Source organism: Gopherus flavomarginatus, chromosome 7 (assembly GCF_025201925.1).
Source record: "Gopherus flavomarginatus isolate rGopFla2 chromosome 7, rGopFla2.mat.asm, whole genome shotgun sequence".
NCBI classification, from domain to species: Eukaryota; Metazoa; Chordata; order Testudines; family Testudinidae; genus Gopherus; species Gopherus flavomarginatus.
Genome location: NC_066623.1, coordinates 82,177,107 through 82,199,298, shown reverse-complemented (window position 1 = coordinate 82,199,298; position 22,192 = coordinate 82,177,107). Strand labels below are relative to the sequence as shown.

The window sequence follows — 22,192 nt, the reverse complement described above, 5'->3', positions numbered from 1 at the left end:
CCATTCTCTTCCTTGTCGACCCCATATTTATCAAGTAATTGAATAAGTCTAGAGTATTTCCTAGATATTTTAGTCACATATCTAAATATTTAAGGACTCAGAAGTTTACTACCAAACAACATTTATCAGTGTACCAAGTCTTTGAAAATAACGAAGACTAACTCAGTGGAATGGATTAAAAAGTTTATACATCTGACCGTGCAAGAAAACATTGTGATTTTTCTATGACAAAAATACACAAAAAAGTTCATCTAAATTCATTCCTTAATCTACAAGCTCAAAGTCTATATAAAACTAAGTTAACAATTACCAGACTATGGCTTGATCCTGCTCCCACTGAAATCAATAGCAAAACACTTATTGACTTCACTGGACTACAGTGAGCTACTGATAGGAACTGCACTGAAGAGATCTATACCATCTAAACCACATTAGATAAAATGTTTTTGCAGTAGACACTGTATTTTTAAATGAAACCAATAGCCTGTCTTAGATCCAGCATTAGTTTCCTTTAGGTTCAGAAGCCAACAGTACTGCACATGTGAAGCTGGCAACACAAGGGAACAAGAACACAGGTTTAATGCTTGTTTGTTATTCTGTTCTCTGGATGACACCTGAACATCAGTTAATTCCCCAGGTAACCCAAAATTAACAGACATTATATCCTTTGTACGTGATTATACAATGTACAGCCCATCAACATCTATCTACTTATCTATTCTGATTTTAGTCACATTCTTAAAGTATCTGTGGCCCTTGAGCATCTAGTACACAGATTAGGAAAAAACAGGTACATTCTGGCTACAGTTTAATTTGTTTTTGACCATGTAATTCCACGTAAAATACACAACAATACATTGCACAATTTAAGACAGAAAATGGCATCACTCCTGTCCACATGCTAAACACAGTAAGAGCAATGCGGTAGAGAAACAAACAGGATGAGCTAATATAATTTAAAAAATATTTTTAAAACACAAAAGGCCTTTTGTATCATAATGAAAAGAAAACCAGGTTTTCATTCACGTGAATTAAGCAGCTTACTAGCTATACCAATTAATCAGATTCCAATTAGTCTGTTTACTTAGAGAATTTTCCTATGGATAAAAAAGAAAACTACTTAAAAGTTACTCAACGGCTCAAATCCTATATAGCTACCTAACTAGTAGGAATAAGCACTTCAGAAGAAATTCAGAATGTTAAGTTTCTTTCTTGAAAACAAAAATATATAAATTTCTATATATTACCTTGATGGAAGCCAAAATATACTTAGTGATAATTTTATATTAGTCATAAAGAAAAATATTTTGAATTTCTTTAGATAATCTCAATTAGAAAACAGTTTAATGAACACAAAATATTTCATATATTAGTAAACCGGTCTCTACGTTAGGAAAGAAATGTGCAGTATTTGACAATGCTGTCAGAGCTCTGTGCCTCTGGACAACCCAGGCCTTACTGTCACCACTTCTGGTATTCTTTAGAACTTGTGATGGTTTTCACCTCCGTGCAAAGTTTTTATGCAAAAAAGATGGTATGTTTCCAAAGCATTAAGACAGCAGGCTGTTGTCAAAAGAAAAATGTATTAAGAGACATTTCTTTTCGCTTGCAGGATATAGCCTTTCGATTTGATAATGCCTCTGGTTTGAACAATGACTGAATACCGGAGAAGCCACAAGGGAGTCCATTCATGTGCCCGACTGTTCTGGATACTTTCCTGAAGAGCTTCTTGGAAACTTGCCTCACAAAGCAGTTCTAAAATTAGAAACAGCTATTTACATTTTAAAGAAACAAAAATGTAAATAATTCCTTTAACTGTACTTAGTAAGAGGTTATCTTTTTGTTAAAAATGTGTTATTTATCTCAATAAGCAATGTGACAGCATGAAGTATATGGTCACATTGCTGGATACACACACACCTCCGCCCCCTCCCCCCCCCGAAGATTCATGAGGCACAAACTCAAAAGTTAAAGAATTTATAGTATAAGAAAGTTTCAGAACACACTTCTCTCCTGCTCTAAGTAATAAACTGAACTGGCTTTACATAAAGTGTTGATCTTATTTTTGGTATCTTCAACTAATGGTTTCAATGATTAATGTCATTTCAATCAAGAGGTAGCTATATATTTTGGAGGAGAGAATTAAATGACAGTCTCTTGTTTGACATTGATATTAGTTTAAAAGATCTAGATTTATATTTAGAAAAATGTAATATGTTTGACCAAATCCAGCAAGGTACTGAGCATTCTCAGTTCCCACTAAAGTCACAGTTAAGGGTGCTCAACACCCTGCAGACTGGGTCCTTAATAGTTATAAGTCTAAAGAGACAAGGTCGTGTCCTGCACTGTAAATGCTTCCATTATTGTATAATTAAGGCACAATGCCCCTTATTAGCCAGCATAAGATTGTGAGGTAGGGAACAAATCCCACAAACCCCCACTCCACACCCCACCCTGCCTCCCCTCTCATGATAGTTATTGGTGTGTATGTATTAACTTTCAATTTATTTTGGTCTGCAGGTTGCAGTTGGGAGTTTCAGAGGATACTGTAGTTCCAGCCAGCAATTTCCAAGGGTCACCTGGACTACAGCAACTTTGCCGATATGTGTTTCATCCCTGATGAAAGACTGGTGGACCTGGAAATATGTCATGGGTATCCTGCTGGCTTTTGAAGTCATATTCAGTTTGTTGGCATAGGCTCTTTAAGGACTTATGCGGTACGGTTTGTTGACAAATCAGCGTGGGTTTTATTTGGTTTAGTAATGAGACATTTCTTGTACAGTATCACAATTCTGGGTGCTAGCTTCTAGCAGCAGGGGTGTTAACTCCTTTTCAGTAGGGTAGCTACTGGTTTGGTGGCCTTGATTTAAGCAGGCTGCTAAGCCCTAGTACTGTGATGCTTGAGCATCAACAAGGGGAAGACAGGTAACAGAGAGAGCATTGATGGCACTGCCCATTTTCACTGTTCCAAGGCCAGACTGCCTCAAGAACTTACTCTAGTATGGAGTAAATTTGCAGCCTCTTGCCCAAAAATTCAAGATATCCGTATTTGTCCTGGTTCCTGCCATTCACAAGTTTGCTTAAATAATGAAAATATATTTCTTTCAGCAGCAGAGGATTCCCAGGAGTTAAAGCATAGACTAAATGTAGCCCAGGCAGCTATAATTTTTCAACTCAGGCTCTGAATAAGAAGACGGGAGATTCCTTAAATAGTGGTGGAAACTATACCCTTTCTCACCATCCTCCATATGTTGAGCTTGCTACCTCTGCATTATATCCAACCTGCACCTGCATGAAAGCCAAAGCTTCTTGCAAAAACAGATTCCCTTGCAAGGCAACAAAAGAGAGCTGAAGATTCGTATTTTACAGTTTACATAAGCAATCAAAACAAATTTAGAAGCGCAAGTACTAATTTTTACTATTTAAAAATTAACTAATGTATAGCATTTTATGCTGGCATATCCATTGCTCAAAATGTACTGATACTTATAAATGGCCAGGCAGTTTCTGAATTCCACTACAAAATCTCATTCACTCCCAAATCAAGCTTCATCCAGGTACAGTATAAAGTAATTTAGACCATATTTAATAAGACCTTAAAGTTTCATTCTACTAGTCACATTTTTGTTAGCAAGATTCACCAGGTAATTAAACACAGAAATAAATACCTTACTAAAAAAAAATTCATCTCCACTACACTTTTGCCTACAGCCATTTTAGTTAAACTGAGGAAGTGAAAGAAAATATCTTGTCCAAGTTATTTTAGTTTACAGTTCCAGCAATGCATTTGTCTAGATGCGAATAGGCTGAAACAGATTAGTCCAAATTCAAAGAACCACCAATTTAATATTTTAAGAAGATTATTTTATAACAGCATTCTGAGGAGATGGCACCATAGGAGGATTTGGAACCCAGAAGAGAAACTATGTGATTCCACTATAATGTAGTAATTATGTTACCATGTCATCACAGATATTAAAACACACTAACAAACTTTACATTACATTACAGGTTAAACAGGGCTCTCTCATCCTCTACCTTCAAACATACTATTTCAGGTTAACCAGGGGTATGTTGCTACAAAGGCTCTCTCATTGCCAGCTTCTGTGTGATGCTCTTCCATGTCTTTCACTGTTTTGAAGGGTACAGAATGACACTTGAGAGACTACATGCTTTGCTGGAATTAATAAACCATACATTTTAAACATGGTACAGTACACAATATTTTTAGACAAGGCATCCCTTCCCACTGCTTTATTGTTTTCCGATTACAATATCCCAGAAGTCCTGTTGTAGGATTGCTTTTATTTTTTTTCTTAAGGCAAGCACATAAGAACTTGAAGTCAATAAATGATATGAAGGTATTCATCTGAATCCAATGCACAGAGCGTTAAAGGTTAAAAAAAGGTTGCACTCAAATTATTAATTTTGTCAAGTTCAACTACAGCCTTACCTTTTGGATCGTTATGAGTCAACAGCTGGATGTCAAATTGTTTTGCAAATGCTGTGAGGTCAGGTGGCATCACACAACAGGAAGCTAAATTTACCTGGTTACTATGTGGTTTCACCTGAAAGAGAGAGATCCTTCAGCTGGAAAGGGACATTAATAGGTTTCTTCTACTTTACATAGGTATAAGCATTCTTTACTGTTGAATAAAATCTGCTCTGTATGGTTATTTTGAGCATTTTGACTTGACCATTGTTTTAGGCACCAAAAACTGTGAGCAAAGCACAAGCCTGATCCTGCAAGTGCTGTCAAGCACACAAGTCCTACTGGCCGTAGTAACTGAACTCATCTCCTTGCAACACAAGGCACAGAATGATGATAGGGTCTCACTTCAGTAGACTCTGCATAATGAATAATGTCTGGCTTCTTGTCTATTGTGGTCATTAATATCAGCAGCCCTTTGTTTCAGTAAAACAGAATGCTAGTTCTAAAAGAAAAACACTAGACTACAAATAATGCAATACATAATTAATTTTCATTCTTCTTGGGGATATAAATTTGCAGCTTTCCACACACCTAACTAGGGGCCTAATCCAAAACCTACTGAAGTGAAAGGGATTTGTCTCCATTGAATTCAATGACTTTGGATAGGGCTCTCACAAACAAAGAATACACACATTCATCATGTCAGTATATTAGTGACCAATGCTGGCCAGAGTAAGATTTTTTTCCCCCTTCACTTTACTTAAGTAGGACAGCAAAAACAGTACAAATCAAGCCTTTTATCAGGAACCATAAGGATACATAGTTATGAATTCATATCACTTTTACAGAGCTTGGAAGATTCTGAATAAACAAACAGTTAACATACACTAACAATAATATGATTAGAATGTAATCAGCTCAATAACAAGCACATGGCAGAGATAAATGGAGACATGCATGATATCAATGTTATGGAAGTGACACATTCAGTCTCTGGGAGAAGGTCAGTCACATTCCACAAAGAACAGTTCCCATTGTTTGATCCATGTGCAGAAGGCCACAATTTGCCTAGCCTTTACAATTAAGCTTGGTATTCTAATGATATCTTCCTGAAAGGAACTGTATCCAAATAGAGGCTAAAAAATGTAAAAAGATTCAGGTAATATTCCTGGGGGAATTCTGTGCCACTGCGTACATGCAGAACTCATGTCCCCTGCAGATTTCTTTACTTCCCCACAGAAAAATGCCTTCTGACAGGAAAGCAAAGGGAAGCTGCAAGAGTGGTCACATGCCCCTCTCTAGCAGCACAGGGCCATCATTTCAGGTTCCTAGAGCAGCTGGCAAAGAGGTAAATCACTGCGGGGGGAAAAGAAGGGGAAGTGGCTGGGGACTTCCTGTCAGGTGGCTCCTTCCCTGCTTGCAGCTCAGCTGCCAGTCTCTGCTGGGCTGGGCAGGACAGGACCGTCCTCTTCCTCTCCAAGGCTGAATCAGATCGACCCCCCCCAAACCTCCCTCAGCTGCAGGAAGCTCCACTCACTCTACCTCTGCTTCCTGTCCCCATCACTCCTCAACCACAAGGTGAGGGGCAATGTACAGGGAGCTGCTCCCCCATCTGCCCAATCCCCAGGCATCCAGACCACCCCATACCCAGACTCTTCTGCCAAGCCTCACCCTTCCACCCCCTGAACCACCCACTGAGCCCCCTGTACCTGAAAACCCACCTCACTGAGCCTCACCCCTGCATCCAGCACCCACCACAAATCACCTCCCACTGCACCCCACCCCCCATGCATCCGGCACCCCACCCCACATGCATCCGGAACCCCCCCTGCACCTGGACTCTCCTTAAGCCCCACCCCTGCACCCAGACCATCCCCTGTTGAGTCCCCCACACCTATACCCCATCCCCTGGACTTGGACTACCCTGATGAGCCCCCCTGAACCTGATCTCCATCCTACTGAGCCCCAACTAGGTGCACCCAGACCTCCACCCCACAAAGTCCCACTGCCCCACCACTTGGACCCGTGCTGAGCCTCTCATATCCAGACCCCCCCACTGAACCCCAAGAATCTTCAAAACTCATCCTTTGCCTTCCAATATACCTTTGAGAAACACAGATTAGTGTAATCAATATTTTAATTTTAAAATGAAAGTCTTGTTTTTATAGCTGTTTTTAACTGGATATGTGGCATACCAAGAAAACAATAGCAAATACCATGCCTCAGAGCTACTATGGTTGAATAGTCTGTCCTTACCTGTGACCACAGGTACAGTTGCTCTAACAGTGTTTTATCTAGATCAGAGGTACCAATGGAGACAATCTTTTTGTGCTGAACTAAGTTCTCAAGTTCTCCCCAGTAAGGCTGTAAATACTCTAAAGAAAGATTAATTCCATCTTCAGTAGGAGGTGGAGCAATGATCACAGAATCTAACTGGGTAACCCCAAGGGTAGAACATGCTGAGGGGAAAAAAAAAAAATAAGACAACTCACGCTGAGATAAGAAGATAAACAGTAAGCATGATAAGATATCTTTCAAAAACATAAGCATATACTCAGCTTTACGTCACTTTCATTTCTGAATCACCATTTTAGAGCCTCAAAGAATCTTTGTACCCAATGACAGCAACTGAATCTCTGTATCTAGCTAAGAATCAAATATGGAGCTAAAAACTGAATTTCAGATACAATCTTGTGGTGAAAAATGACTTCTTGAACAGAGTCTGTATCTCTCTATTCCTTCTTCATTATGAATACCTTTGATTTTACATCAGGATTGGCTGATTTATATCATCCTTATTACTGGCTGCAGTTCTGACCTCCTGCTCTAACCAAACACTGGTAAAGGACCATGAAGAAATATTCGGAAGGGCTATTCACATGCACTGTGACTAAGGAGTTAATTGAAAACCAATACTGAACAGAATGGATCTGGACTTCACATGATTGTGATTAAAACTAAGATTGTGCCAAAGTATGGGACATCATATACATTGGAGAATTTTGTAAAGGTTATCCAAGTTATGGGAGGCTTCTGGGATAAACATGAATGAAACTAAAATCAGCTTAAACTGGCAGGCCACCCACGCATCTCTCTGAATTATCTGTTAAGTGCATATCTGAAAGCCTTCTAAATTACAGTGAATTGAAGCATAAAGGTAAATCTCATTTTCCTTCAGCTGCTAACAAACTCATGGTCACCTGGCATGCTACGAGCGTATGTCTGCACTATGAGCTATGGGTGTGATTCTCAGCTCACATACACATACTTACGCTAGCTCCCATTGAACACATGCTAAAGAGAGTAGCGTAGTAGCATGGGCAGCAGCATGGTTAGCCATGCCAAGTACAAACCTGCTTGAACATAGGGGCATGTACTTGGCACATACAGCTTGTGACAATCCTCATTGCTACCCGTGCTTTGCAGTTACACTAGTATTTTGACTCTGCTAGCTCGAAGAGAGCTAGCACAAGCATGTCTATATGAATTGGGAATCACATTCCTAACTCTGTGTAGATGTACCCTCAAAGTGACCGCTTTCCACCCTCTGCTAACTTACCCAAATTAAGATACATTTGGAAGAGGACAATGTCCAACAAGAAAGGTGTAATTTGAATTAGATTCATTATGTATATTATTCTAGTTTACTTTGTACATTAGAAGAGCAGAATCTGTCAATAGTCGAACTATAAAAACAAAACTATAATAAAACTGAAAGTGACTTTGAAATCTTGTTTACATAAAGGCTCGAAGGGGGCAACTGAAAAGAATACTATAATGGAATTAGAATATCTGTTCTTTACTCAATCCATTTCTGATTTGTAATTTTTATCTATGCCTGGTCTCCAACCCCTTTAATGGTTTTCTATGAAAAGCTATTTGACAGTCATTAGTCAGATTTTGATGCCTTTGAAAAAAGTGGAGATATCAATTTAATTTTCCTTATTGATACTAGTGATATCTTCAGGGATTTTAAAAGTACTAAAGTTAAATTAAGTAAGAGATTCACCATCTGTAAGATGTCTATTCTTAAAAATCAAAATGCTTTTACAAGTGATTCCAGGAGTTTCACACTCATTTGTCAAACAAATTTTAAGCATCAAAAGACAAGAGACCTAGACATTTTCTGACCCTCAGGACTCCTTCAAACCCAATGAACTTTCAAGGTGATAAAATGGTCAGTGTTCTTGCTTACTTCCTTTAAGAATCTGCAGTACCTGCTTAGCTCCTCTTTGGACAAACAAAACTTCAGACAGATGCTGTCAATATAACACCTTTTATTAGCATTATATTTTAGGGTACCATATGTCCGTATTTTCCCGGACATGTTTGGCTTTTTAGTTCTTAAATCATCGCCCAGGAGGAATTTTTAAATAACTAAAACATCCAGGAAAATACAGACATATGGTAACCCTAGAGGGGAGCTGCCAGAGCTGCAGAGTGGGGCTTGCAGTCACCAGCAGCACACAGCGAGCCCTCCACCCCCACCCCCCAACCCAACCTGACCCTAAGAGCCAGAGGGACCTGCTAAGGGGCAAAGTGGGGAGTCCTGGCAGTGCTTACCTGGGGCTGCTCCCGGGAAGCATCCGGCAGGTCCCTCTGGCTTCTAGGGTCGCATTGGGTGGGGGGGGGGGGCGCGGGCAGGCTCTCTGCCCGCTTCCAGCACCTGCAAGCCCTGCTGCTCTGATCGGGCAGGAGGGAGCCGGTGCAGCACGCGGAGACCCCTTCCACCTCTGTGCCTAGGGGTCGCCCACGCTGCAGGGTGAAGAGGCGAGCAGGGAGCCAGTGGCAGGTGGGGGGTGGTGAAGAGGCGAGCGAGCCAGCAGCGGGTGGGAGGGTGAGGCGGCGGGGCGGCAAGCAGGCAGCACGCGGGGGAGGGGTGAAAAGGCCAGCAGCAGGCAGCAGGGGTTGAAGAGGTGAGAGAGCCAGCGGCAGGTGGGTGGGGGCGGGTGGGGGTGAGGAGGCAAGCAGCGAGCCAGCAGCAGGTGGGGGTTCTCGGGATGGGCATGGGAGTTTCTGGCAGGGGAGTGAGGAGGTGGGTGGCAGGTGGGAGGAGGCGAGCAGTGGGTGGAGGACTGAAGAGGGAAGCAGCATGCAAGCGGGTGAGGAGGGATGCAGTGGGGGGGCTGAGCGGGGAGGGGTGGGACCTGAAGCAGAGTAGGGGTGGAATGTGGGTGGGACTGACACCCCACATCCCGTGGAGCGTCCTCATTTTTGAATGTTCAAATATGGTAACCCTATATATTCGCTTTTCATAATATAAATTTTAAAATTTGCTGTTGCAGCATTAATGTTACATTGCTGAAACAAGCATCATATACAATATGAGACATCAATATTGCAGTTTCTATAGTGTTCAGAACTAGGCAGGGAACAAATTAAAATTGGAAAATATTTACTGTTTCAACAATCACCTCAGCATCAGATAAGAGAACCAACTACACATCTTATGGCAAATAGTATTTTGTTTGTTTGTTTGTTTTTTAATTATTTTGGTATAAAGCGACTTTATTCCTGCAAATAGATCCACAGAGATGGGCTCTTGTACCTACCAGAACAAGGGGCTGTGCACACAGATCCAGTTGAAGTTTGGGGATCTAAGAGTCTACATTATATTTAATCCATTAATATGAACAGAACCAACATATAAATTAGAACTTAATTTAGTTATTTTGGCCATTTTACTTTTAAGAGTATTACAACTCCTAGAGAAATTGCAGAATAAATCAAGGCAAATGTAAAACTCCACTCTTCAGCACAGAGGAAGATAACCTAAAACCCAAGTATTACAAACTGAAGAATTTTTGTAACAATCAGAAAGTAGAAAGCGTTGCACATAAGTTTCAGTTTTGCACTTACCCATATCAACTGCATCTCTGATTGAAGAAGAGTTTGATCCTGCGATGAACAGTTTTGCTGCACACCAAAGAAATGTGAGTTAATAACTAAAACCAGCTCCTGCTATTAGAGAATATACAGTAAAATGCATAGAGCAGTTACATTTCCAGCTATGTACTAGCATTGTATCAATCTTACATTTTGGCAAGATCTAATAAAAAGTGCTTAGGACACATGCCAGCCTCTTAAGGAATTGAGAGATGTTTAAAAGTGGTGTTCTAAAAGGTGAAACTGAACTGTAGTTAGTATGTTTTGGAGATATTTTCAGAAGTCTCTTAAGACAGGAGGTTACCTAATAAGGGTAGTCTCTTGTACAGGTGAAACGGAGAAGTAAGTGTTTTGGTACTTTAAGCAACAATCATAATGACAAGTTTGTTTTTAAAACAGTTAACCTCATAGAACCAACAGACCTCCCCCCACCAACTTACTGAAGTTCAAAATTTAACATCTCTCTCTATAGTTTGACCTTTCCCCCTTAAATTCATCATATTCCATTGGATAGATCATTAAAAAACAACAAAGAGTACTTGTGGCACCATATTGACTTCATCCTGTTTATAACAGCCCACTTTAATTGATTTGTCTCAACCCCTCACTGGGTGAGGCACTCCCATCCTTTCATATACTGCTATACATATTTTTATATTATATATATATATATATATATATATATATATATATATATATATATATTCCTACTGTATTTTCACTCCATGCATCTGATGAAGTGGGTTTAGCCTATGAAAGCTTATGCACAAAGAAATGTGTTAGTCTATACGGTTCCACAACTCCTCATTGTTTTTGCTGATTCAGACTAACAGGACTACCATTCTGTAACTTGGATACATTATAATAGAATTGCCTCCAGTGTTTTCCTTAATTACAGGATTTTAGTCATTTTTTTAGACAACCCTGGTGTTAAAGGAAAAAGGAGGCAAAGGTTTGCAAAAATGCATTTAAAATCTGCTTGGGGAAGGTAGAGTAATTAAAAGCTGTATAGAGTACCAAGACATGTTAATACAGGTCTTTTCAGTGAATAGCAGAGAAATCCTGACTCATCCTAAATAAAAATATGAAAGTTTGTACTGCTGTCATCTGGCTTATCAGGCACTGAAGGGTAACATTTATGGATATTCTGCTTTTAACAACAGCACATGGGTCCTTTCTATAACAACATTAACTGAAGATTTATCCTTGGACTGCCCATGAGGGTATCAATATTTATATTATGTGCACTCACACACTTTCAAAAAAAAAAAAAAAAAAAAAAAAAAAAAGATAGATACACAGCCCTTGGGTCTAGCAAAGCTAGTTACAAAAGTCTTCATGCCACCTGGATACTCCCCAACAATCCTCAGAGATGCCAGGAGCCACTTCATCCCCAGTGCAATGTAGGAAAGCCTGAAAGCTTCCTTAAGAACTACCTTATATAGTATGAGCACCAATTTAACTAAATCCTTTTAGAAACTGATTTAATTAAGTCAATGAAACTCTGTGGTGTGGGCTCTCGAACTGGTCTATGAGTGCCTTACTCTGATTTAGCTCAGGGCTTGTCTACACTACAAAAATTAGGTTGGTTTAATTTAGATCGACCACCAATCACTGCGGTAATTCAGTTAGCCATTGGTGTCCACACTACCCTCCTTCTGCTGGCGGTGCACATCCTTACCAGGAGCACCTGCACCAGCTTTAGTGGGGCACTGCAGTACACTGACAGCTGAGTGTGGGGTTCACAGGTGGAGCCCCCGCACCTACCTTGAGGCGACAGCCAGCACTGTGAGCCTGGCTGAGGCTCAATTTCACAGCCTAGAACCTGCCACAAGTGAAATTTACATTCTTGCCAATTTCATGGCTGCCTCAGATCAAAGCAGCAGGGGCTCAGAGCCGGAGTCCTGATTTAACAAGAATGTCAATTTCATTGCTGATAGGCTTCCTGCTTTGAAACTGATCCTCCGACTGGGCTCACAGCTCAAGTTATCAGTCTAGGGTGGGGATCCAGCTGAGAGTTTGGCACTGGGCTGATAGCTGGAGGAGGGGCAGCTGTGAACCTGACACCAGGCTCAATTTCACAACAGAGAGCCTACCAGCAGTGAAATTAACATTATTGTCAATTTCAGGGCTCCAGCTATGAGTCTCTTCCTCCCTCCCAGAGTAGAGAGAATAGCAGCCATGAAACTGACAAGAATGACAGCCAACCCCCCCCCCCCCATGTAAGTGACACAGCCTCAATGGAGACACTGCATCACCCTAACTACACCTCTACCCCGATATAACACGAATTTGGACATAACACAGTAAAGCAGTGCTCCGAGAGCGGGGAGTGCACACTCCAGTGGATCAAAGCAAGTTCGGTACAATACCGTTTCACTTATAACGCGGTAAGATTTTTTTTGGCTTCTGAGGACAGCGTTATATCAAGGTAGAGGTGTATATCCACATAAGCGCTACATCTTTTATGGAGGTGAAGTTATGATGTCAGTGTAGCAGGCCACTTACTTCAGCAGAAGCAGAATTCTAGAATAGACATGATATAATTAGGTAGATATAAGCTGCCTTATGTCGCCCTAACTCTGTAGGGTAGATCAAGCCTCAGTTTCATTAAAAACTAGGAGTATGTCCTACATATAAACCTCTTCAGCTCCTCAGTGAAGACATTACCTACACCATCCGGATGGGGGAAGGTGGAGGTCTCCCACCAGAGTAGGTACTCCACCTTCCCAAGAGATAGAATTCTCCCATTGATCTAGCACTGTCTGCACTGCATCATTCAAGGGTGTGAATTTTTCATACTCCTGAGCAACAGAGTTATACCAACCTAACTTCCTAGTACAGACGAGGCCTAAGGATTTAGTTCAACTGCTGCTCAAGGTACATTTACACCAGCCCCTCGCAGCAACACACTCAAAGACTGTTCCAGCAGCTAAAGATTGCTGGAGCAGTGCTATCCCACATACCCTATATCAATTTAGTTACATGAATGCAAATCTCACCAGCCTAAGAGTGTTTATCAGGAAGTTGTACCAATTAACTAAATCCATTTCTAAACCAATGTTGTTAAATCAATACAATTTGCCCAAGTAGACATGACCTGCCTGAGACAGAGAAATCAAATGACTTGATCAAAGTGAGTCAAGAAGATGGGAATGGAATTCTAGTATTCTGAATCTCACTGTATATCTACATGGGGATAAAAAGCCCTGGAGCATGGCTGCAGCTGGCCTGGGTCACTTGCAGGGCTTGAGCTCAGGGGACTAAAAATTGCTGTGTAGATGTTGGGAGGGAGCCCAAGCTTTGGGATCCTCCACCCTCTCAGGGACCCTGAGCTTAGGCTCCAGTCTGAGCCTGAACCTCTACATAGCAGTTTTTCAGTCCCAGAATCCAAGTCTCATCAGATTACTCAGTATGTCCTTTTCCAGAATTTCTCTTCCTCTCTCATTTCCACTCTCTTTTCCTCCTCGTCCCATCCCAGAAACACTCTTCCCTATTTACTTAATATTAATGAAGAAACTTAAGCCCTGCTCCACCTGAACAGATCCTGCTATCAAACCCAAGTAAACAAGCCTGCTAGCCACAGTAAAGCTATTTAGTTCTTTTAAGTTCCCTAAATTTAAAGTATATTCTGCAAAGCAAGAGTACATTTTTTCATTCCTTACCTGACACTTTCAATTCTTCCCTTTCTTCAGGATTTATCTTTTCCATTGCTTGCTCTACAGTACATTCCAGGACATCTGGCATTTCCTGCAGTAAGTACATAACATTTAGGAGCAGTTTGTCAATATTAGAAAGTTAATAATCTTCTGAAGAATGCATTACCTGTTACAACAAAAGCCTTATACCAGGATAAAAAAATGTGAGCATAAAATACAATAAAGGAAGTAACCTAGTGCTTCCACACTTTGGCGTTGGAGTAGGCTGGGCCCTTCTAGAGCAGAGAAGGAGTGGGTAAAAGGTAAGAGAAAGGCCACATCTACAGTATAGGCACTCCAGCAACACTGCTATAGCACTGCGGCTGTTCTGTTGTAGCACCTTAACGTAGCGCACGTCCAGACTAACCCGCGGCATCGGCGGGTTAAAATCGATTGCTCGGGGATCGATATATCGCGTCTAGTCTGGACGCGATGTATCGATCCCCGAGCGCGCTTACATTGATTCCGGAACTCCATCAACCCGAACGGAGTTCCGGAATCGACACGGAGAGCCGCGGACATCGATGCCGCGCCGTCCAGACGGGTGAGTACCTCGATTTTAGAAATTCGACTTCAGCTACGTTATTCCCGTAGCTGAAGTTGCGTATCTAAAATCGATTTTAATACCTAGTCTGGACGTGGCCGTAGATGTTTTCTATAGCAACTGAATAGGTTTTTTCCAGTGGTTTTCAACCTGCGGCCCAATCAGCACACAGCTGCAGCTCATGTGACATCCTTAGGACCATACAGGTAGTATTGAATGCATCCCACAATGGTAAATTGGTTGAGAACCACTGTTTTTTCCATTGCTATAGGTAATCCACCTCTCTGAGTGGTGGTAGCTAAGTTGACAGAAGAAATCTTCCATCAGCACAGCCACATCTGCCCTGGGAGTTCGGTTCCATAGCTGGGTCAACCTAACTTAAATGCAGACCAAGCCAGAGTTACATGACAAGGTCTGTCTCTGCCCTCAAATACAGACGTGCTTTTGAGGCTGCTAGTAAAGTAGCATATGGCTTCTTGAAAGCCATCCATGTTCTTTCAGCTCCCACAGGGGTCTTTAATATTAATCCAACAATAGGAGAAGCCCACACATACAGGGCTGCAAGCTCATGCAGCAGCCAACTGGCCAAGATTCTCTTCTCTCCTCACATAACACTGAGCTAAGCTACAAGAACACGTCTAACTTGGCTCATCAAGGGGACATCATCCCTAAACCTACCATGCCGCTGTCCTCAAGCCAAGGGAGAGGAGCCAAGAGCAAAAGCAAAACAAAACAGGAAATATTTTACCTTTTTTATTTTTCCAAATTTTAGTAGGTGGGCTCTAATATTGAAATGTGACCATACAAAAAGCCACAGGACCTTCAATATTGTCAAGTGGTCAGGATCTTGGTCTCATGTGTTATCTGAAAGTTTGCACCTCAAATGAAAAGTGTCACTTCTGAATCAGCAACAACACATCCTGTAGTATTCTAACATTTCACTTAGAGAGAACTCCCTTACAAATAGTGGCCAGGCCAAATTGTTCAGTCTGCATGATCTTACAAAACAGATCTATAACTCAGAAACTCCACCATGTTTGCACATACATGTGCTGTAATTCATTTTCAAGATGAGCTATACTATCTGAGATTTGCCCCAGTATGTAATGACAAATCATGTTTTTAGCCAGGAATTTATGCTGATTAAGTCTTATTTCTGTTGAACAACATAGATTAATCAAAAGCAATATTTGTCTTTCCAGTAACCTATTTAATTTCACAAGTATTGAACCAAGCTGTGACAAAGGGAAAATATTTGATCAGTTAAATTCTATTTGCAAAGAAACTGTAGACCTCTCACCTGGTTTAGATCGAGGCTGATCTTTGAGCTCCATTCATTCAGTGTTTTTTGAATGCAGTCACGTAGCTATAAAATAACATTTCATTATATTATTAATTCATTTTTAAGAGTTATGCCACTATTGCACAGACAAAACAGGTTTATATGAACTTCATATGAAAGTTACAGGAGCTGATTGAGAGAAAAGGGCCACAGAGGAACAGAAAAGATTTTTACTTCAAAGTTCTATTTGTTGCTTGTACAAATTAGTTTGGTTCTGCTTATATATGCTATTCTCACTCCTCTTTTACCAAGAGTGGGTCAGTAGTGGAGGGTACTGCACTTCATAAACCTCTCAGGTCAGTACTGCCTTAACCTAAAAGCACTCCTGAAATCTCAGGCCTGGTCTACACTATGCGTTTAAACCGAATTTAGCAGCATTAAACCGATTTAACCCTGCACCCATCCACACAACGAAGCCCTTAATATCGATATAAAGGGCTCTTTAAACCGATTTCTATACTCCTCCCCGACGAGAGGAGTAGCGCTGAAATCGGTATTGCCATGTCGGATTAGGGTTAGTGTGGCCGCAAATCGACGGTATAGGCCTCCGGGTGGTATCCCACAGTGCACAATTGCGACCACTCTGGAAAGCGATCTGAACTCGGATGCACTAGCCAGGTAGACAGGAAAAGCCCTGCAAACTTTTGAATTGCATTTCCTGTTTGCCCAGCGTGGAGCTCTGATCAGCACGGGTGGTGATGCAGTCCCAAATCCAAAAAGAGCTTCAGCATGGACCGTACAGGAGATACTGGATCTGATCGCTGTATGGGGAGACAAATCTGTTCTATCAGAGCTCCGTTACAGAAGACGAAATGCCAAAGCATTTGAAAAAAAATCTCCAGGCTATGATACAGAGTCCACAGCACAGTGCTGTGTGACAAGCATAACGGATAGCCAAAGAATCAAATGGACGCTCATGAAGGGAGGGAGGGGGGGATTGAGGACTCCGGCTATTCCACAGTCCCCGCAGTCTCTGAAAAGTATTTGCATTCTTGGCTGAGCTCCCAGTGCCTGTAGGGTCAAACACATTGTCTTTCAGCAAAGAAAGAGCATCTTCCTTTAAGACAATAAAAATCTTGTGTAAGCTAACAATTTAATCAGATATTAGAAGAGCATTATATCTTAACACTGGAATCAGAGCTTCAAGAATAGCCATAAGCCATTCATTAGGTGTCCATCTCCTGAATGGAAGTGTCTTTTTCCTCTCTTCTAGCGATTACTAACTGCATTTTTTAATATATTTTTTGTACTGCCAGTGCCCCCAGATCATCTATCACCGAAGAGACTAGAATTAAGATCCTAACTTTCAGTAACACTTTCCCTGAGGTCACAGATGCAGAATTAAACCTATTAGGATTGTGATCATACAACTACATGGATCATATTATATCATTACTACACATTATTTTATACTGCAGGCTTTGCTTTAGTAAACACATTACTAAACAAGAATGTTCTATTGGGCCAGTAATACTGTGGAGAGCTGGAAAGACAGTAATTGGACATGTACAGGACACAACTGATTTGTAAGCCATTGCTCTATTTTTCTTTGTAGGTTATTTTTAAATCTGTATGGATACTCATAGATTTACTATCATTCTATGAACAATTTGCTTCCAATCTGCCAGGAGGGAGGATGAGGAGCGGGGCCGCAGCACATTCAGGAGGGGAAGTGGGAAGAGGCGGGGTGGAGCCTTGGAGAAGGGGGTGGAATCGGGGCAGGGCAGAGAAAAGGTGGGGCCCCCGCACTCTCCCTGCACATGCCCCACTCCCCCAGCTCCCTGCCTTGAGACACTCAGTGCAGGGGACCGGGAGCACCCCCACAACCTCAGCCCACACCCTCAGCCCCCTGCCCTCCCTGACTCCTGCACCCCCCCCTCCATTCCCACCTGCACCCCTCGCACCAAATGGGGCCTGCCCTGGGTAAGCACTTCACATCCAATCCTGAGCCCCTTCCCGCATCATAAGTCCTGGCCAGACCTTGCACCTCAATGCTTTTTTACATTTTTTTTTTTGATCAAGCGCTCTTATCCAAAGCACTTTACAATAATTAGCTAACGGTACAAACAATATTTGGAAAGATCATTAGTGGTCTGCCGAGACCCTCAGCAATTTTCAAGTTGTCTGTGGAAAAATACACAATCAAGTACCTCACTTTATTTTCATTTACTTCCTATTACTTATAGAAGAAGCATGAAGAAAAAAAGAATGAAAAATGGGGGCAGGGGGAGATAAGTGAGAATGTTCTTTTTCTTGGCTGGATCCCAAAGAGGGGCCCCAAAAATGAAGCTGAGCACAGGGCCTCACTAACTCTTAATCCGCCACTGGTTCATTGCTAATACCTGCCAGATAAAGTTGGAGCCAATCAATATGGATCTAAGAAACCCTGGAGTTAGCCTGTTTGTAAGTAATTTGATTAAATACTTGTAAGTGTTGTTACTGTTTGCATGTAGTAAATTGCTTATTATTTAGACTGTGTAGACAGTTTAGAGCTATTGTATAAATACCATTTGTTCTTTGAATTTAATAAAGGAATTTATGGTTAAATCCGTGTTGTGATAATACCCTGCAAAAATAATAACTCCAACACAGTCCCCAAACATATAAGTGGGGATCCACAAATGTAAAAGTTTAATAAGAGACAAGAAAATTTGTGAATGTTAAGAGTCTAAAGATTGTTTTATAACCATCTGAAATAGTAAAGAAAGGATAAAAATTCTGCACCAGGCAGACTGCACACAAGTCTCAACAAGTAGGAATTAAGGCCTCTGGATGATTACAAAAGAGGTGGGGCTGCACTGAGACTGTTTGAGCACAACTCAGGAAAGTGACCCAGGATCCATTTCCTTCAGGGCAAAGAAAACGTACTGCTGAAGGTGTACATTATAAATATTGCTCATTAACAACTCTTCCACCTTCTCACATCCACCAAATAAAATTGGGATTAAGAAAAAACATTTTCTTCAAGAAATATAGCATCTTTGGTTTACTTTGGCCATCACTTTTGTAAGCAGGTTCTTAAAGTTGGGCTCCTCAGGTCATAACTTGAGGCTCACATTTTGTAAAACCTTGGTCAAATTCTTATCTGAATCAATAAACACCTTAGAATATTAAAGTAGCATTGTTAAAATTTAACTTAATTTTCCACAGTTAATGTTGTTTGTTCATTTTTTGGATTTCAGTCACCCGGAACAGTTAATTCTTATAGACAAAAGTAAAAATATTCTCTCTCTCTCTCTCAGGAATTAATAGAAACCTTTATCTTAACCACACGTTATGTAAAATGTTGTTTATAAAAGCCAACTCTTGGGCTTAAGCTGACCCAATAGCAATGTTAGTTTACAACTTCAATGAACTGGATGCCCGTTTTTGGTGTCAGTTCTGCATTACCTGGGCTTTATCCATAGACTAGGCACAACCAGGGCAGCAGCTATACAACCCCCGCCCTCTGCCCAGCTAATTTCTTTTCTGGAGGGCTCACTCCTGGAATGAGAATATAGTTTGATCTCTATGCTTATTCAGTTCTTAAGCTTTCTACTGAGACTGACAACAAGCATGCCAGCTGTGATGAAGAAACTTGTCCACTAGGAATTCGTCTGAGATCTCACATTCACTTCATCGAGGCCACTGAACAGGTGTCATACAGCAACAACTCAATTAGAGTCAGTAACTTTAAAGATAAATGTTTCATAATCTCCTTACCCACAATCTGTGCCAGCCAATCACCCTTTTCAGCATTTATCCATAAGTCTACTCCATTGCACCTCATCTTAATAGTTATGAAAAATAAAACTTTAGATCAATTAAGTTGCCAATGCTGCTTTCATACAACTATTCTAAAAATCACAATCCTTGTAGTTACTGAACAATTCTCAAATTGCTAGGTAGCTGCTTCCACTACTATTTCTTGTGATAATGCTGAGATAATTTTCATGTATTTCATAGCATGGATAAGATCTGAAACCATGGCACTATGAACTCTAAAAGGTGGCATTCCCACAGTAATATTAAGAGGAGTCTCAAGACTAAAAACACACATCAAAGTTTCCTATCATCATCATCATACTGTGCACTATTGCATCTTCTTATGTGCAAGGCACAAAGGAATGGTCCTATTTACTTTATAGCCAAAAATGTACAGTTAAAACTACTACCTAAGTGAATTCCAGTATTGTTGCTTGAGTCCCTTTATACACATTTTAAAATTCATTAGCACCTTTCCAGAGAATCAGGTTTCACTATGGCTCTTATTAGAAAGGAAACACCCTTCTTCCTCGAAAACATATATTAGAGCAAGTCTGGGTACTCTTTGATCCATATCAGTAAAGACCATAGCTATAATATGATTCCATATCACAATCACGAGGCACATCATGGGCAAGACCAGAACACAATATAGTGGCAATTTTTTTTTTTTTTTATAGCAGATGGACTGTCATGGAGTCACAGTCTGGTCTCTCAGCATGAAACCAGTCTCCTGGGAGTGACTCCTTTAGTGTGCCAGACTCCAAAGACCCAAGCATTTCCACAGTAGCAGGCCCATGGCCTCTATGACTGAGCCTTCATCACCAACACTCCCTGCAGCAAATCCTGCCAAGCCAAATTCCTTTGGGAGGCCTGTACTATGCCCCTTAGGGAGCAATGCTCTCAGTGAGTATTTGCCATATTTTATGTACCATAAGTTAATATCCACAACAGACCAAATTCAAAACCAACCAAGGCAGCTACAGGTCCACTGAGGTTCACCCACTTATTCAAGAGTCTAGTGTACTTAGTTGGTAAAGAGGAACCAATCCTACTACTTTACTCAGGTAAGTACTCCTTCCTCAGTCAATAATCAGCTCCTGATGAGGTATGAGGTACTGGTACAAGAAAGGTAGCCCAATTTAGCCCTACCTTAGCAATCATTAGAGCTGCCCAGAGGGCAGCAATTCCTTTCTGCAGCAACTGTTTTAGGTTTCAAAATTTCTGAAACCTCTGGAACGTTTTCACCAAAGGGAGCTATGCCTAAATGTCTGTTACCGGCTTGTAACCTAAGCACCTGTGATGGGGAAGACCCAGGTTCCAGTCCCTCCTCCAGCCTTAGTCAGGGTGATGTGGTATGAAGACTTTGCTGGGCATCTGGTCTCTAATAAGACAAGTTAGTCTATAAGGTACCACAGGACCCTTTGCTGCTTTTGCTCCAGAATAACACGGCTACCCCTCTGATACAAGCTACAGAAGGTGAGCCATCCCCCCCCCCCCCGCCCGGAAGTGACTGCTCGCAGCAGCTCTACCCCAGTGACTGCCACCCCCCTCAAGCCCTAGCGCAGGGGGCGGCAGCGGCTTCATACCCCAGTCACCTCCTCTCCATGCGGGCGAGGGGGGCATTTCACAGACACTTCCCCACCCGCCCCGACCCGCAGCCGGCGGCCGGAAGACTTTCGGCCGCCCGGGGGCAGCCTCTCACCTCCTCGCTGGGGGTGGACGGGCACTTCTTGCGCAGCCGGCCCCAGTTCAGCAGGTTGCCCGTCTGCAGGTTGAGCGTGGCCGCGTGGTCCAGGAGGATCCTGGCTCTGCCGCTGTCCGTCCCCATGGGAGCCCGCACTCCGCCCGCCTGTCGCCTTCGCTGGGTCGGCAGGTTCCCGCGGCCCTGAGGACTCGGAGCCGGCAGCGAGTGCTTGCGAGGGAGCGCCGGGGTCTCCGGGCAGGAGGAGCCGGCGGGGTGTGTGCGCGCTGGCGGCGGGCTCGGCTCTGCGCTGCGCTGCGGGGGGCGATGACTAAGGAGAAAAAGTGCTTTGTAACCGCGGCTGGTCACATGGCGCGGGGCGGGCAGCAGGTGATACAGCCGCGGGCGGGAGTTCGAGGGGCTCCTGCTGCAGCCGGGAGGCGGAGTCCGGGAGCGAGGGCAGGCTGGGGCGAGCTGCTCTGGCGCGGCTCTGCGGTCGAGAGGCAGAACCAGCCCGCCGCCGCTAGGCCTTTGCGGTTAGTGCGCATGTCCGAAACATCCGAGCATGCGCATCCGCGCCATGAAGCTTTTGCCCTCCTCTGGGCTTTTGGGTCACTATCTAGTTGCGTGGGCAGCGCCCTCTGGTTACAGTCAGTGTCAGGGGTTGAGCGCTCTTGCCCCGGGTGGCTTCCCAGCCGCGCGTGGTAAGGGATTGCTACTGCAGACTAATGTATGTAATCAGTATGTTTCTGGATAAACATCTCTGTGCATTAGATGAAAAATAAAATATCCAGTACCAGCATTTCACTCCAGGGGTGTCTGCAATTTAGCAGTGGATGAAAAGATCCCTGTATGTAGGGGT

The 22,192-nt window shown here is 42.3% G+C and overlaps 1 protein-coding gene across 2 annotated transcripts; it reads right to left on the bottom strand.

Moving 5' to 3' along the window:
- Nucleotides 1–795: 795 nt before the first annotated feature.
- Nucleotides 796–21,611, bottom strand: GCLM (glutamate-cysteine ligase modifier subunit). 2 transcript variants are annotated; one of them, XM_050960987.1, is made up of 8 exons: nt 21,352–21,611; nt 15,861–15,926; nt 13,984–14,068; nt 10,292–10,348; nt 6,689–6,891; nt 4,454–4,568; nt 1,665–1,755; nt 796–1,563 (listed from the first exon to the last, which is right to left on the bottom strand). In XM_050960987.1, exons 1-8 carry the CDS (start codon nt 21,475–21,477, stop codon nt 1,551–1,553), a joined length of 756 nt encoding a protein of 251 aa, XP_050816944.1. In that variant the 5' UTR covers nt 21,478–21,611; the 3' UTR covers nt 796–1,550. The 2 variants fall into 2 exon arrangements, with proteins under 2 accessions (XP_050816944.1, XP_050816943.1); XM_050960986.1 differs by having other exon boundaries at nt 796–1,755.
- Between the last annotated feature and the right edge of the window lie 581 nt (nt 21,612–22,192).